The sequence below is a fragment of the Mandrillus leucophaeus genome, unplaced genomic scaffold (genome assembly GCF_000951045.1).
Source record: "Mandrillus leucophaeus isolate KB7577 unplaced genomic scaffold, Mleu.le_1.0 Scaffold1301, whole genome shotgun sequence".
NCBI lineage: Eukaryota > Metazoa > Chordata > Mammalia > Primates > Cercopithecidae > Mandrillus > Mandrillus leucophaeus.
Window position 1 is genome coordinate 109,727 of NW_012101257.1, and position 16,326 is coordinate 126,052.

At 42.4% G+C, this 16,326-nt stretch overlaps 1 protein-coding gene across 1 annotated transcript; it reads right to left on the minus strand.

Annotated features, from left to right (window-relative positions):
- Positions 1-9,615: 9,615 nt before the first annotated feature.
- LOC105534142 (probable G-protein coupled receptor 148) lies at positions 9,616-10,473 on the minus strand. Its single transcript, XM_011972819.1, has one exon. It carries the CDS (start codon positions 10,471-10,473, stop codon positions 9,616-9,618), a length of 858 nt encoding a protein of 285 aa, XP_011828209.1.
- Positions 10,474-16,326: the final 5,853 nt, after the last annotated feature.

Consider the following 16,326-nt stretch of genomic DNA (forward strand, 5'->3'; position numbering starts at 1 on the left):
ATTGGCTGTGTGACTGGGTCCTTCAGAGTGGATCCTCCAGCCTCCATCAAGCCTCCAGATGATCCCAGCCCCTCAGCCTTCAAGTCTTCCAGATGAGGCACCTCCCATATGTCTGTGTCCTGTCTGAATTCTCGATCCACAGAAACAGTGAGATAATAGGCCTCTAGGTTGGGGGGCGGGGGTGTGATTTACTACACAGAAATAACAATGAATAGTACACATGGCTTCACCTAATCTCAAAAAGATGGGGGAAGTTCGAGTTTCCCATTGGCTTAAAGAAAGGACTAATTGTTGGTAATGTCTTGATCTTATTACAACAAGGCGTCAATGAGGAATTTTCAAACAAAAACCTGGACTCCCATTCCTTCCTCTAATGGTCTGGAAATGGCTGTTGACTGAAACCTCAGGGGATTGCTCTTGTCCTAAGATACTCCCTGGAATAATGTCTGAGGTCATAGATGTCCAGGCCATGGCACGGAAGCTGGACAGCACTTTTTAATCCCGCTGAAAAACACATCTAAATTTTACATTTTACATTAAAATGTAAAAAGAATGAGCACCTGGGGATCCACAGAAATAATATATCACTGTTTCTCAGTCACATGCTCTCTTAATTTTGCCTGTGTTGTGGTTATTTGCCTTTAACTAGGAGATCTATCTATGGTGGTAGATACGGAGATAAAGTGAGAACATGGGCAGAAAAAGCCCTCATATCCAAAGCAAAGCAAATGATTGACTGATGTTTCTGAATTTTAAAAACTTGTTAGTGCTACATAAACTGTAAGTATAATAATTACAACTAAGGTTCATCTGACCTTAACTCATGGAAATATTCTAGATTCAATTGGCCCAGAATGGTCCTATAATTGTATATATGGATAGGAATATAAATTTCTCTATACACATACATATGCATATACACATAGTATCTATACTAAGCTTTCAGTAACATGTATACCTATATATCACAAATAGAAATAAAATTTCCTTTCAAATTAGCCATTAAGAGGTTCTTAATGATGAACAGTGGTCTTGTTTATAACCTTTATATTGAATTAGCAAGACATACTAGAATGCAAGCAAGAAGCAACTTGATTCTTTTTCCTGGGGTCCATTCAAACCCCATTTTCGAATCCAACCTTTACCTCCCTAGGATTAAATCTTAGATGAGATCCCATAGTTTTGTCTAGTCATGTTTTTAAGACTGTGGAAAAAAACACAACATAAAATGTACCATCATAACCATTTTTAGGCGTATAGCTCAGTAGTGTTAAGTGCGTTTATATGGCTATGAAACAAATCTCCAGAACTTTTCCAACTTGAGAACTGAAGCTCTATGCCTATTAAAGAACTATTCATTTTCCTTGCTCTCTCCAGCCCCTGTCAGTTGCTATTTTATGTTCCATTTCTATGAATTTGAGTATTTTAAACACCTCTGATAAATGGAATCATAGAGCATTTGTCTTTTAGTGACTGGCTTATTTCACTTAGCATTGTTGTCCTCAAAGCTCATCCATCTTGTAGCTTATGACCTAATTTCCTTCCTTTTTTAAGGTTAAACAATATTCTGGATTTTTTAGGGTTAAACAATATTCCATTGTGTGTATATAGATATTACATACTACAATATTACATATCTTATTACATACTATAATATTACATATTATAATATTGATATATATTATATATGATTGCACATATTATATACATATTATACAATTACATATATTATATAAGATATATATCAATTACATGTTATATATGTAAGATATATATCAATATTCTATTGTGTATATATGTCAACATTCCATTGTGTATATATGTCAACATTCCATTGTATATATATAAATATTTCATTGTGTATCTATATACACACAATTTATAATTTGTTTATAATATCTCTTATAATATGTAATAAGATCAAGACATTTACCAATTCATTCTTCAAGCCATTGGGAAATTATATATATATACACACACACACCATATACATATACACAATAGAACACTGTTTAACCTTAAAAAGGAAATTATGTCATAATTTGGTGTCTATATAGGATATATATATTACATATATCTCACTGCATTTATCCATTCATCCATGAGGCATGATGGGCATTTGGGTTGCTTCCACCTCTTGACTATTATGAATGATGCTACGACGAGTATGGACATGCAAATATCTCTTCAAGCTCTGCTTTCAATTCTTTCTGGATATATACCTAGAAGTGGGATTGCTGGATATATGGTAATTTTATTTTTGACCTTTTGAGGAACCCTCATACTGTTTTCTACAGTGGTCACACTATTTTACAACTGCACCAACAATGCACAAGTGTTCCAATTTCTCCATATCCTCAGCAGCATTTGTTATTTTCTGGGTTTTCTTAATGGTAGTTGTCATAACGGATATGAAGAGATAATTCATTATGGCTTTGAATTGCATTTTGCCCAGTTATTCTAAATAATAAAAAGTACTTTGGTCGTTATCAGCTCCAAAGAACAATCTCATTTTAGTAACCAAAATAGGCAGAATAACATCCCCCACTCCCACAAAGCTCATGGCTGTGTTATATGGCTGTGTTGTGCTGCATTACAAGAAGGAATTAAAGTTGCAGGTGGAATTAAGGTTTCTTATCAGCTTCCCCTACCCCCAGGTTGCCTGTGACTCGTCCAGGGTTGGAACAGAGCTTGGAAGAAGATGAAAGGGGCAGGAAAGACCATCCTTAACAAAAGCAGATGTAATATGATATTTGCATCTTCTGGGTAGGACAGATTCCCAGTAGTGATTCTTTCTTTTCTATACCACATTATGGGATCCTCAGTCTAAGTTATCCCCTCTGGACTCTTGGGAAATCCTTGTCTTTAGCTAGGTGCTTCTCACTCCATTTTCATCCTCTGCTGCCAATAGTAACCTCCAGTCTCTTTCTGCTGAGTCCCCTTCCCTCTGGCATGAAGCCCTTTGGTCTAGTCGTTTCTGACAACCCAAAGCCAGACCCTACCTGTAAGTCCTCTTGGCTCACAAGAAGACTCTGGCATCCTCTCCCCACCTCCACCAATGTGCAGTTTTCTCTCCACTGCATGTATATGTCTTTGTATGGCCATCAGGCAGGTAGTTCCAGAAACAGACTTTGACCTCAGAGGAAAAAATATATATATTAAAATCCTTAAGCATGGCTGATTTTACAGTCTTGACTTCTTCTAAACAATGGGCTGAATTCATTCAACATTTTCTTATGATGAGTATTATGAACTACTTTTCTATTCTTGCATTTAAGATTTTGCCCGTTTATTCTCAAATTAGTCAATATGTGTTTCTATAGCATATCTACATAGAAGCCAGAAATCGTTTCATGCAGAAATAATGTGGTTGTAGTTATGGTAAATAAAATATGCATAAGAACTTGGAAATTTTGAGATAATTCACATTTTATCCTTCAAGCAATTTATTCTTAGAACTTTATGAAAGCTATATCTTCACTGAACATTTGCCCAAACCTCCCACACTATCTGACTTTAAACTCACTATCATTGCACCATTTCAATATGAGCAAAGAACATTGTATAAGAACTCTCAACAATTGCAACCAACTCTACCTACCACTTCCTCTCTTCCCTTCCCTTTTGTATCTTGCCCAAGCTTAAGGTTCCCAGGGGCACAAAGGATTGTCACATCATGAAATTAATTATTGCTGATATCATTAACTCTCATTTGTGACATAAATTATTATTCTAAATACCAGTTTAAACAACCTTCCAATCTAAATCTGCGATATCAAAGCCAAAATTGTCTTAGAAATGATAAATCCTCAATAGTTTGCCTTTTGTAGATCATCTCTTAAGCAAAACACCAAAAAACTGTTAATATTGGTTGACTCTTAGAGAAGAGTGGGAGACCTGGGAAAATGGGGAGGAAAAGTTTGTTTTTACTAAATATCATTCTGAGCCCTTTGAATTTTATACCATTTAGATTCCCAATTCAAAATTTTTTTAATTTTAAAAATGATAATTTGTATTTGAAAGTATGAAACTACCACTTAGCACTTAATGTTACAAGCAGAAGTCACCTTTGAGATCAGAAAATGGAGTTTTAATAGTTTAAGTTTTAAGGAGAAATTAAATGACTTATATTAGATCTAGGACTTATAAGTTAAGCTTGGTAAATTTTTCTACTTTCTCTTTTACTTTCTGGGGAACAAAGATATCCTTTGCTCTTAGATGGCTTAATATTTCAACAGTTCCCTAGCAAGCAGACTCAGAAAAAAAAATGTTAACACAAATAAAGAGAGAGCTTGGCTTTTGTGGGCAAGGGGTTTGTAGAAAGCTATGTTTTATTGGTTGATGAATCCATTTCTTAATCTGAGGGCCTGCAGTCCATCAGGCCCTGTGTTGGGTCCCTTGGGGGACAAAGGTACTAAGACCTGATGCCTTCGTTGGAAAGATACCTGAACACTGGAAAAGAAAAAGTGATGCTTTGTTTTCTCAGAATTGGTGTTGGAGAGAGGCAAGACTTAGAATACCTAAAGAGAAGCAAGAAAACTTGAAATCAAAATGTAGTAGAAACCACTAGAGCCTGAAAACAAGGAAGGCCTGAGGACAGGATAATGTAATCAAAACAATGGGTGAAAAAGGCTTTCTTCCATGATCCAGGTGTCCACACCCAAAACACAGTGGAGAATTGAGGCCTGAATTTCCCACGCAATTGGCCCAACTCTCAACAGTGAGGAAATGATCAGCTTGGGCCAAGTAGTGTATAAGACAAATGTTAAAAGGAAAGCCCCAACCTCCTAGGTTTATGTAAGGCCATTGTAAGCCTCAGCTTTTTCTCGTTTTAAAATCAGAAATAATTATACCTATATATTAAATTGTTGTGAGGATTTGACATATTGTATATAAAATAGCTTGCATCATGTCAGAGTCACAGATGTTGCTCAATAAATGCTCTCTGTTGTTTTTGCTGCTGTTGTTGCCTGTAGGTAAAATTAAATGCAGTGATGGCAGATCCTATGGATTGGCTCATTCAATCTTCATTTTACCCTCCTTTTGTTGTAACTTCCAGCACTGCCAAATCTATGAAACTCAGAACTACATTTCCCAGACTTCTTTACTTTTAGAGTTCTGGATGCCACTTAGGTTCTACCAGTTAGAAGCAATGATGTTAAGATTTGGAAGATGGAAGAGGGTGGAGGCCGTCTCCCTCTAACTCTTTCTTCTGGCAAGCAGAGTCACAAAGGCACGAGTGTCAAGGGGCAGCAGGAGCTGTGGTGGCGGCAGCTGCTTAACCTCCAGATCATGCTGGCTGCAGTGGTTTGCTCTTGACATCAATCAGGCATGGGGAGTGGGGTCCCAATTTCAGTCCTTCAGCCTTCCAGGGACTTTGTTAGCATCTGATTCCTGTATTAGGTCGTTTCTGCTTAAAATACCCTAGGGTGATGATTCTTATTTCTAGAACTGAATCCTGACTGATCCAGAAATGGATGTTTTCTCTAAAGAAATGCCACACATCTACTTCTGTGAAAGAATATATTTCATGCTGCTGCCTCAAACTTGCTTAAAGTTATTAGTTGATTTCCATGTTTAAACCAGGTCAGTGTTCTCGTTGATACCATTCTCTTTGAAAACTGTGAATATAACACAACTAAAGTTCTCTGGCATCCTGAACAGTTAATTCAGTATTTGTATGTCATGTTGAAAAGCAGAGTATATGTTTGTGGTGATCATAACCCATGCACTGTCTTTCTTTATACTTTACTTGGTTGAAAGCAAACTGATCCTTGAAACAATTTTGCCTCCTGATATCCATTCTTCCTTCCTTAGTATTAAGAATCCCAATTTTTGGCTGAGGACACAGCTAACCAGCTAAAATTTATTTCTGTTCTCCCTGTAAGCTAGATGTATTGTCTGTTCTCACACTGCTATAAAGAACTACCTGAGACTGAGTAATTTATGAAGAAAACAGGTTTAATTGACTCCCAGTTCCCCAGGCTGTACAGGAAGCATGGCTGGGAAGCCTCAGGAAACTTACACTCATGGTGGAAGGCCGAAGGGGAAGCAAGCACCTTCTTCACATGCTGGCAGAAGACAGAGAAAGCAAAGGGGGAAGTGCCACACACCTTGAAACAACTAGATCTCATGAGAATCCACTCACTATCATGAGAACAGCAAGAAGGAAATCTGCCTCCAATGATCCAATCACCTCCCACTAGGTTCTTCCCCCAACACTGGGGACTGCAATGCAACATATGAGATCTGGGTGAGGACATAGAGCCAAACCATATCATTCTACCCCTGGCTCCTCTCAAATCTCATGTCCTCCTCACATTTCAAAACACCATCATGCCTTCCTAATAGTACTACAAAGTCTTAACTCATTCCAGCATTAACTCAAAGTCCAAGTCCAAGGTTTCATCTGAGACAAGGCAAGCCCCTTCCACCTATGAGCCTGTAAAATAAAAAACAAGTTAGTTACTTCCAAGATACAATGGGGGTACAGCATTGGGTAAATGCTTCTATTCCAAAAGGGAGAAATTGGCCAAAACAAAGGGGCTACAGGTCCCATGCAAGTCCAAAACCCAGCAGGGCAGTCATTAAATCTTAAAGTTCCAAAATAATCTCCTTTAACTTAATATCTCATAATCCAGGCCACAATGATGCAAGGGGTGGGCTCCCAAGGTCTTAGGAAGTTCTAGCCCTGTGGCTCTGCAGGGCACAGCCCCCTCAGCTGTTTTCATAGGCTGGCATTGAGTGTCTGTGGCTTTTCCAGGTGCACAGTGCAAGCTGTAGGTGGGTCTACCATTCTGAGGTCTGAAGGATGGTGGCCCTCTTTTCACAGCTCCACTAGGCAGTGCTGGGACTCTGTGTGGGGGTTCCAACCACACATTTCCCCTCTGCACTGCCCTAGTAGAGGTTCTCAGTGAGGGCTTTGCCCCTGCAGCAGACATAAGTCTGGACATTCAGGAATATCCATACATCATCTGAAATCTAGGTGGAGGTTCCCAAACCTCACCTCTTGACTTTGGCACGCCTGCAGGCCCAACACCACGTGGAAGCCACTAAGACCTGGGGATTGCACCCTCTGAAGACATGGCCCAAGCTGTACTTTGGCCCCCTTTAGCTATGGCTGGAGCTGAAGCAGCTGGGATACAGGGCATCATGTCCTGAGGCTGCACAGAGCAGCATTGCCCTGAGCCTGGCCCACAAAACCATTTTTCCCTCATAGGCCTCCAGAGCTGCAATGGGAGGGACTGCCACAAAGGTCTCAGAAATGTCCTGGAGGCGTTTTTCCCCATTGTCTTGGCTATTAATATTTGGCTCTTCTTTACTTATGCAAATTTCTGCAGCCTTGAATTGCTCCACAGAAAAAGAGGGTTTTTTTCTACCACATGGTCGGGCTGCAAATTTTCCAAACTTTTGTGCTCTGCTTCCCTTTTAAATATTAGTTCCAATTTCAGACCATGTCTTTCTTCACATATGAGGGTACACTTTTAGAAATAACCAAGTCACATCTTGAACACTTTGCTGCCTAGAAATTTCTTCCGCCAGATGCCCTAAATCATCTCTCTCAAGTTAAAAGTTCCACAGATCTTTAGAGCAGGGGCACAATGCTAAGAGTCTCTGCTAAAGCACAGCAAGAATGACCTTTACTCCAGTTCCCTACTGGGGGTTCTTCATCTCCATCTGAGACTACTCAGCCTGGACTTCACTGTCAATATCACTATCAGCATTTTGGTCACAACCATTCAACAAGTCTCTAGGAAGTTCCAAACTTTCCCTCATCTTCCTGTCTTCTGAGCCCTCCAAACTGTTCCAATCTCTGTCTGTTACCCAATTATAAAGTTGCTTCCACATTTTCCAGTATCTTTATAGCAATGCCCTACTTTCTTGGCACCAATTTTCTGTATTAGTCCATTCTCACACTGCTGTAAAGAACTGCCTGAGACTGGGCAATTTGTAAAGGAAAGAGGTTTAATTGACTCACAATTCAGCATGGCTGGGGAAGCCTCAGGAAACTTACAATCATGGCAGAAGCGTGAAGGGGAAGCAAGAACCTTCTTTACACAGTGGCAGGAGAGAGAAAGTGTGAAGGGGGAAGAGCCATAGGCCTTCAAACAACCAGATCTCATGAGAAGTCACTCACTGTCACAAAAACAGCAAGGCGGAAATCCACCCCCGTGATCCAATCACCTCCCACCAAGTCCCTCCCCAAACATTGGGAATTACGATTCAACATGAGATTTGGGTGGGGACACAGAGCCAAACCATATCACTAGGCATACCCATGTGACTAAATGTTGACCAGTTTGATATAAGAAAAAGTAAGTATTTTGTGTAACTTCTAGGAATTGTCTACAGAAGAAAGGTGCAGACCATTCTTTCCTCCTTCCTGCTTTCTGTTGATTGGAGTGTGGATGTGATGATAGGCACACTAACAGCCATCTTGAGTCATGAGGTGGCATAGTAATCATGGCACAACAGAAGAGAATGAGCTTGTTGGCCGGGCGCGGTGGCTCAAGCCTGTAATCCCAGCACTTTGGGAGGCCGAGACGGGCGGATCACGAGGTCAGGAGATCGAGACCATCCTGGCTAACACGGTGAAACCCCGTCTCTACTAAAAATACAAGAAAATTAGCCGGGTGAGGTGGCGGGCGCCTGTAGTCCCAGCTACTCGGGAGGCTGAGGCAGGAGAATGGCGTGAACCCGGGGGGCGGAGCTTGCAGTGAGCCGAGATCGCGCCACTGCACTCCAGCCTGGGGCACAGAGAAAGACTCCGTCTCAAAAAAAAAAAAAAAAAAGAGAATGAGCTTGTTGATTGCGGAGCTGCCACATAGGCCTGGATTATGTACCTCCAGGTTTGTTTCACATAAGTAAAAAAAAATGGCTGGGCACTGTGACTCGCACCTGTAATCCCAACATTTTAGGAGTCTGAGGTGGGAAGATCACTTTAGCCCAAGGGTTTGAGGCCAGCCTGGGCAACAGTGAGACCCTGACCCTACAAAAAATTAAATTTAGTTTTAATTAACCAGGTGTGGTGGCATGTGCCTGTAAGCCGAGCTACTTGGGGGGCTGAGTCTGGAGAATCACTTGAGGTCAGGAGGTCGAGGTTGCAGTAAGCTGTGATTGCACTACTGCACTCAGGTCTAGGTGACACAGCCAGACCTTGTCTTAAAGAAAAAGGAAAAAAAAATATATCTCTAACTTTTTGAAGCCACTGTTATTTTGTTGCTGTATTTTTATTATCTGCAGCTGAATCTACCCTTAATTAGCATAATGGGAACAGCCAAACTTCTTCCCTTCGCATTAACCATGGACTATTTCTCAGTCTCGAAAAACAAGTATATCCCCAAGATCTGCCTAACTGCTCAAACACAGTGGAGCACACTACTAAAAACACTGGCCTGGGTTTAAAGTTAAAGACATTAAAAGGATTTCACTGAGGCCAATTCAGTGTACACAGTAGTCAAGTTTGTAAGCCAAACAAATAACTTTGACTTACTCATATTGCTTTCAAAATTAAATGAAGGCACCAATTTTAGGTTGAGTGAAAGACAGGACCTCAGCCTTAGCTGATGAAACCATTAGGACTAAAGTTATCGATTCAAATGGCTGAGTTGTTTTCTAAACTGGCCCTCTGCTGTTCGCAGTGTGACCACACCATAACTGAAAACACATCCAGTGGTGTAATCTGCTTTGCAGCTCTTTATTCCAGAGCCCGTAGATCAGAGGGTTAAAACACTGGGCAAATGCAAAAACACCAAAAACCACCAGATTCAAAGCAAAGAAAAATACCCCACACACCTTCCCCAAACCTATGAATATCAGGGGTGGTATGATATGTAAGCTTATCTGCACTAAATGAATAAGGACTGTTTTCCTTGCTTTGATATTTGACCTATTAAAATGGCCAGCCCGTTTCCCTTTGTGGTATATCAGAGAGTAGCTTATAAGAATGACAGACAAAAGAAGGAAAATAAAAACCATGCCAGTGGCCCTGGCAGGAGTGCCGTTCAAGATCACAGGGCAAACGGGTTCCGATTTTAAAACTGCAATCACAGTGGGTTTAGTGCCCTCTATGACGAACAAGCAAACATTCTTGAGTATAATGGTCATCCAAGTCCCAGCCAGAATCCTGTACTTAACTGAATCTACAAAGGACAGATATCTCAGTGGCCAGCAAATTGCCATGTAAGTGTTGAGAGCCATCAAGGCCAGCGTGAAGAGAATCCCATCTCCAACGCTCAGCTTGACTCCAAACACCACCCAGCATATCAGCAGGGGGCTGTTGGCCAGGAGTGCCCGCATTCCTTGGAAAATGATCCCCAGGCCACAGTAGGAAGAGATGCACAGCAGATGCTGGCAAAGGAGGATGTATCGGGCCTCTCCCCGCAGCTTTGAATTCTGTGACACTATTGCCATAATGATGACAGTGATGACTGTGGCAAAGGAGAAGGTGACCACATAGACAGAGGCCTTCATTGTTGCTTCTAGCCTTAGCCAATCTGATATGTTTCAGGGCTCAGAAGACAGGTTCATGATCTTTGGGAACAGCTTGGCTCCTGGAGGAGAAAAGAACAAGAAAGAGTGAATCTGTGTTAAAGCTTCTTGTGGGTTTTCCAGCTCTCTGGTCTTGTGTTCAGTCTCAAGGAACAGATTGAACATTCTTCAGTATAGAAGATGACAATTTTTGATAGTATTGATAGGGATCAAAGAAACAGGAGAAACATTCTGGGTGTCCTCTATATTAATATTTCAGGGGAGGGACATATACACAAATTATCCACACACACACAAAGGTTTGAAAGATACACTCTTTGTACTCAGCAAATTGCTCAAATTCAGGTCAAGGTTTTACTCTTATCATCCTTTTCTGTCTTTGATCGTGAGAGCCTTTTCAATTCCAAGCACAAAGCACAACATTATCAAACCAACTGATTAGTCACCAAGCCCTTGTTAACATTATGTACGTGCAAAGGTCTAGGGAGGGAGTTAGGTCAAGAGCTGTGAGGAATGTGGGGAAGTCATTGACTTAGAGCTTTCAATTCATTTAGGTCCATAGGACATGAAAGAGAGATTTGCAATAATGATAGTAATCATGGGTGACATTTACTGAGTACTTTCTAGGAATCAAAACCTGTTTTCCGAACATATTTCTCACTATACCTGGGTGTTTTATTTCTCACCGAGTGGTTTTATTATGCGCTTTTCACAAGTGGAGAAATGAAGACTTAGAGAGGCTAAATCACTTGCTCAAGGTCATATGGTTATTGCATAGTGGGGCCAGGATTTGGATTTGGTGGTACAGCTCCAGCGCCTATACCCTTAGCCACTGCAAGGAAGCTAATGTGAAATGCAAGGCCAAATAAATGCGTTACTCTGAGTTCTCCCTTGGCCAGTGTCATTTGACCAGGTGACTGGACTCCATTTGTAGGAATATCATTTTTGTGCTTAAGAAGCTAGAAGACTGCATGTCTAGGAAGATACTGGGATCTCGGGGCTGCTGAGGGAACAGGACCACCAAAATGATAAGCTGTGCATGGTAACTTCATAAAGTCTTCTCAAGTGTGCACAGCAATGCCACTGTGTGGCAGGCGGCCTGGGGGAACACCCAAATTATAGCATCATTGTTGTTGCCATGATAGTCTATAATGCAGATACTGAATGTTGCCTCCCCTTCCCCACCTATACCCCATCCAAAGGGATGTACCCTGTAAGCCTTTGCTGCCTTGCTCCTTCCACCTTAACTACAGCATCACCCTCTCCCCCAGCAAAATTGATTGGCATCTGACTCACAGCAAGTCATTCACTAGACTGCATTCAGTCAGAGTATGTCTCTCAAAAACCCAACCCAAGGTACACAAAGAATGTAGTCAGAGTAATGCCATGCAATTAGCCTGCCAGTCATGTTGTAAGCAGAAGAAAGAGACAGAGGGAGGTAGGAGAGAAGCAGAGAGAAGTGAGACTATAAGGCCCCTGAGTGTCCAGAAAGGTCCTTGCAAGAAGACAAAACAGCCTTTGCTCCTGAATTTCCAGTTCCACTGAGATGCCCTGCAATTTCTGTCCTTGGATTCTGAAAATATAATACACCCCTCTATTATTTGAGCTATCTTAAATGGGTTTCTATTCCTTCACTCTGTCCTGTAGACTTCGAAGTATAAAAAGTAGGCCCTGAAGAGGCACAATAAATTATATTGATTTTCTAAAGGGCATATCACAATGGAGATACAACTATTTTAACTTCCCGAGAATCTGAAATGTCATAACTCTTTATGAAATCCCTCACTGAAGGCATAATTTCCCCCCCTGGGTATTGTGTTATCCCCTTTTTGAGGAGAACTTTCTTTTTTTGATGGATTTTTGGTGCCATTGTCTTATGTTTGAACTCCAGGCATTTATTTTCTCTTCTCTACAGCTCTTCAGAGAGGAACTGAAATCATAATGGTCATTGTCGTCGTCAAAGTCATCATCTTTGAACTGCAGATGTCTTTCAAGGTCAGACTTTTTGATCAAGATCTAACACAAAAGCCTCTCAATATTAAGCAGGAAAATGCATATCTGCTCTCATTAAATCCTTTTTCCTTAATCGCTCACTCTCAGAGCACACCCTGAAACTGTCCTGGCACCACCATAGAAATAGCGCCCTAATGAAGACTGTATGAAAACCCTGGTAAGTTACAACAAATGCTCTGCCCCTGGACTAGAAGGATCACATGACTGCAGCTCGAAGCCTAGATCTGCTGCTAACAAGGACTGTGACTTTGGATATTGAAGTTGCTTTGCTTCTGTTGTCCCTGGAGCTGTGCAGCATCACCGGGCTCCACGTCCTTTCTATTTCTACAGTCATCCTCACTCACATCCTCAAAGCCAACTCTGAACTTGGGTCCAGAGCATCTGCGCTTTTACTTTATCCCTGAGAACAAGATCACCCCTGCCCCAACCTCAAAACACCCGCATGATATTTCTCCATGCCTGAGCCTTTTCTTGCTGATCTGGCTCTCTAGGAAAGAGCCCGCCTTGTCCTGCAATGTCCCCTCCCCAGACCTGAAGCCCAGCCTCCAACCCCCAGACACAGGGAGGTGGCTGCCGGCAGAGTCCACAATAGTGCCAGTCTCCCTGTCTGCTTGCGCCTCTTAACAATACACAATCCTGGGCTCACTGTTGCCAGTGTTGGCCCAGCTGATGGGTGACAGTCGCCATTATTTGGTCTTGCTCCTCACCCCCATTCTGCCCAGAATCCTAGTCATCTTCTGACGCATCCCTGCTGGATTTTTCATTTCTGCTCAAAGAGACTCCCTGCACCTGCATGGGGGCTCGCCACCTGCTCCCCACACCTGCTCCATTCCATTTGTCAGAACCCTCTGAGGGCCATGGGTTGGGCTTTGCCTAGCTGTGTTCCAAGACCTGAAACCTTCCATAGGGCATGCAGTGGCTACAATGTGTTTGTTACGATAAAATTTTTAAAGTTTTTCTTTTTTCCCCTTGAATTACTGCAGATGCAACTATGATAAAAGCTAAGCCCCCCAAACCCCCTCCCTCTGGATCTAAAATGGTTTCAGGGAACTATTCATTGTTGGGACCAGCAGGGACTAGTTCCTGTAGTTTTCTAATATGCTTAACACATTAATCAACATGACACATTGTTTCATCACTGTACTCCACCAACCTTTATTGAGCACTGAAACATACAATGCATAATCCTAAACAGTGAGGTTATAAGGCAGTAAAACAGTCACTGAGCCCGGGTGCAGAGGCTTACACCTGTAATCCCAGCACTTTGGGAGGCCAAAGCAGGCAGATCCTTTGAGCCCAGGAGTTTGAGACCAGCCTGAGAAACATTGCAAAACCCTGTCTCTACAAAAAATAGAAAAATTCGCCAGCTATAGTGGTGCACACCTGTAGTCCCAGCTACTGAGAAGGCTGAGGCAGGAGGATCACCTGAGCCTGGGGAAGTTGAGGCTGCAGTGAGCCATGATTTCACCACTGCACCCCAGCCTGGGCAACAGAGTGAGACCCTGTCTGAAAAAAAAAAAAAGTTGCTGACGTACAGAAGCTTATTGTCCAGTGGAAGATGCAGAATATGATATAGTTAGATAACCAAAACATCATGTATAGTTTTACCCACTTACCAAAAGAATAAGAAAGCCAGGTGTGCTATGGGAGAGTTGTTCAGAAATAAAAGGAATCAGATCACCGTGGTCTGATACAGTCAGATAAGACATCCTGGAGGAGGTGAGGCTTGAATCAGGCCTTTTGTGGATAAAACCCAGAGCAAAGCAGGGTCAGTGGTGAGTTGGGGAGAGGAAAGGAGCCGTGCAGATTCCAGGCAAAGGTAAACCGTGAGAGCCAAAGTGAAACCATACTTGGTATGTTCAGGGGACAATGAGTACATATCTGGGTTTTGTGACAGTAAGGACTTGTTTAGAGCGCTAGGGACAGACTAAGGCCAGGACCAGATCTGGAGGACCTTGACACTATTCCAAGGGTTACAATCCATGTTGTAGGCAGTAAAGAGACTTGAACAATTAAAATTAGAGCAGCACATGCCACGGATTAAGAGCCAGCATGAGATGCCCACCTGTGCATAGTGGCATTTGATATGAGCTCTGGCTGCAGAGAAGGCAGCCCAGCAAAGGAGAAATTTGCGCAGTGCAGACCATACTACCATAGAAAGTGGCTCAGAATACTTTTTGTACACGTGGTATCTCCAGGAGGGTTGGTTATCTGCAAAACCATTGAGGCCAGGTTTTATTGCCTTTAATTTATGTATAAGACCTCAGGAAGATTAGTAATTTATTCAGTATCATACATGCAGAAAGACTCTCCCAGTCTCCAAATGAACATTTCTTCTCAGAAGCATATTTGCATAGATTAAGCGCTTGTGGCAACCAAACTTATATAATTAGCTCCCATCTATACATGTTTACTCCACTTAGCCACATTCTTGGAGCCTTCTTCTTCTGAAATTCTAAAATGGGAAACACCTGCTTCCTTCTGGCCCAAAATGTTACTTTGGTTTCAGCTTTGAAATAAGACCCTGGAGCCAAGACACTTCAGCAAAAACTTACGTGATATCCACAAGTGCCCTGACAAAATAAGACGCAGCCACTGCCATTCTCTGCAAAAGTCCCGTTGGAAGCAGATGTGTGTTAAGGACTGGCCCAGATTTACACAAGAACAATGAGGCCTGCGAGGTCTCCTTGTAAGAGCCCTGTGGGCAACATGCCACCCTCCGAGAGTCTGAATATACAAACACATATGACCAGACCACATATGAAAATAGAACTTTGACTCACAACCTGCAGCACCCAGCCCAGGAAACCAACCCTTATCTCCAGTAACCACCTAGGAAGCCAGCCTGATGTAAGTCAGACTTGTAGGAGTCAGACTACTATCTCCAGTGACAATCCAGGAAGCAAGTAAGAGCCCCTGTAGTAATCCACCCCCAAGGGCCAGGACTTGATTAATAACTGACAGCTTTCCTAAATCCAAACTTCCAACTTAGGACCCTCCAGAGAAAGCTAATTATGCTCCCCTAGCCAATCATATAGGATGTCCTGTTTCTACTTAACTGCCCACAGCTTCCCCACATTAACAGCTTCCAATCAAGGCACACCTGAAGCCTTCCCTTTTTTCCACTATGAAGCTTCTTTATTCTGCCTGCCTTTAAGTCTCTGCCAAAATGCAAGCTCTGAATATATAGCCTTTGCTTGTTCTCATCTGGTTAGTCTTTATTTCTGCATCAGTATGAAAAGATAGCTCTGGTGGCTCTGCAACAGGACATGCACCTTGAGTCATTTCTCCAGAAGTCTGATGAATCTGTGTGCGGAGCCCTTCATAGCCACTGGATGTTGACCATCACTTATGTGGGGACTCCTGGCCCGGTGCCTCAGAGAGTGGGCTCTGGAGCTGAACTGTCTGGTCCAAATTCTAGAGCCACTGTCATGACGTCTCTGAAAGAGACTTCCTCTCTGTCCTATGCCCCTCCAGGTCAGCAGCAGAGACATGTCAGGGAGTTTGGGCAGAGTGAGACAGCTTCCTTCCATGGAGGGCAATTGCTACCTTAGTGTCATGGAGAACCTCTGCTAGGGCAGTGCAAAAGGGAAATATTGGTGGGGGAGCCCTGCTGGGGCACTGCCTAATGGAGCTGTGAGAAGAGGGCCACCGTCCTCCAGATCACAGATTGGTAGATCCACCAATAGCTTGCATCGTGTGCCTGGAAAAGCGGCAGATAACACTAGCCTGTGAAAGCATCCAGGAGAGAAGATGTACCCTGCAGAGCCACAGGGGCGGAGCTGCCCAAGACCATGGAAACCCACCTCTTGCCTCAGTGTG

Excerpts from the sequence above, each read along its gene's own strand:
- LOC105534142 (XM_011972819.1), bottom strand. The coding sequence starts at position 10,473 with ATGAAGGCCTCTGTCTATGTGGTCACCTTCTCCTTTGCCACAGTCATC.